Genomic DNA, 1,345 nt, shown 5'->3' on the forward strand with positions numbered 1-1,345 from the left:
TGGCCCCACCCCTTGAGACTCCACCCCATCGGTCAAGCCCTGCCCCGGGCCCCGCCCACCTGCCGGTAGTAGCGCCGGTTGAGGATGCTGCGGTTGTTGTCCAGCTTGTCGGCCACGGCGCAGCCGTAGATCTCCATGCTGGCCGTGAACACCACCAGCTCGTACCACTGGCTCACCTGCGGGCGGGTCAGCGCCAGGGTCTGCCGGGGAGGGGCAGGGCGGGGAGGGCAGGGCCGGGGAGGGGTCCCCAGGGCAGGGCGGGGGGCGGGGCACTCACCACCTCCAGGAAGAAATCCACATGGGGCCGCTTGTGCACGAAGAACCGGACGGGGTGTTTGTCGATGACGACCTGGCGGGGGATGGGGTGGGGTGTGTGTCAGTGGGACCCCGACACCCCCTGCCTCGGGCTGCGGGAGCCCCAGCTGTACCCCAGCACCTGGGACCCCCAAACTCTGCCCCTGGGGACCCCCGCGTCCCCCCTGACCTTGAGGATGAAGTCCGGGGGGGTCCCCGGGCGCACGGTGGGCCGCAGCACGCCGTCATGGTGCGAGTGGATCAGGGTCTCGTCCAGGTCCAAGACGAGGATCTTCCTCTTCACCTGGTCTGGAGGGCAGGGGGAGGCAAGGGGAGTCAGAGGGTCCGCCCAATTGGGGGGGGGTCCCCATTAACACCTCTGAACCCCAACACACCGTGTCTGTTTCTCTCCTTCCTCCTCAGAACCTCCCCCATTTTGGGGTTCTCCCTGCTCCACCCCACAGCCCCCCCCCAGTTTGGGGGCTCCCCACACCCCACGGGGACCCCCCCAGACTTACTGAGGCGGTTGCGGGAGACGGGGGAGAGGGGCAGTACGTCGTATCGCACCGTCTGGTATTGGATCACCTGCCGGGAGGGAGAAAGGGACGGTCATATCTGCGAGGGACGCCCGCAGTGGGGGGGACACACACAGCCCCCAGATCCCCCTCCCGACCCCCCAGCACCGTGGGGCAGGGCAGCCAGGCCGTAACGGAGCATCCCGCCCCCCCCAATGCCCAGAATAGAACCCCGGTGTCCGCCCCCCCATCACCACATCCTGGCAGCATCCCCTCTGCCGTCACTGCCGGGCACGGGACGGTGGCCCCTGGCACTGAGCCCCGGGGGGGGCCGGCATCCCCCCCCCCGGGGCTAAATTAAACCTCTCACCTGCTGCTCCTCATCAGCGCCCCCACCCCCCCCCGCCCAGATGTCTGGGTCCCCCCCTAACGCCCCCCCCAAACCCCCGAGGGACCCAGGGTGGCTGCAGTCACCCACCGCGCCCCCACTTTGGGGACGTGGAGGAGCCCAGACGCACTGTCCCCCACCGGCTGGG

General features: G+C 69.5%; 1 protein-coding gene across 1 annotated transcript; it reads right to left on the minus strand.

Moving 5' to 3' along the window:
* Positions 1–32: 32 nt before the first annotated feature.
* Positions 33–888, minus strand: CTDNEP1 (CTD nuclear envelope phosphatase 1; the record flags this gene model as incomplete). The annotated part of the gene is made up of 4 exons (XM_010575822.1): positions 33–176; positions 278–349; positions 485–603; positions 813–888. Coding segments are annotated over 4 exons (411 nt in total), but the record flags the coding sequence as incomplete, so codon positions are not given.
* Between the last annotated feature and the right edge of the window lie 457 nt (positions 889–1,345).

Source organism: Haliaeetus leucocephalus, unplaced genomic scaffold (assembly GCF_000737465.1).
Source record: "Haliaeetus leucocephalus isolate CR32 unplaced genomic scaffold, Haliaeetus_leucocephalus-4.0 Scaffold503, whole genome shotgun sequence".
NCBI lineage: Eukaryota > Metazoa > Chordata > Aves > Accipitriformes > Accipitridae > Haliaeetus > Haliaeetus leucocephalus.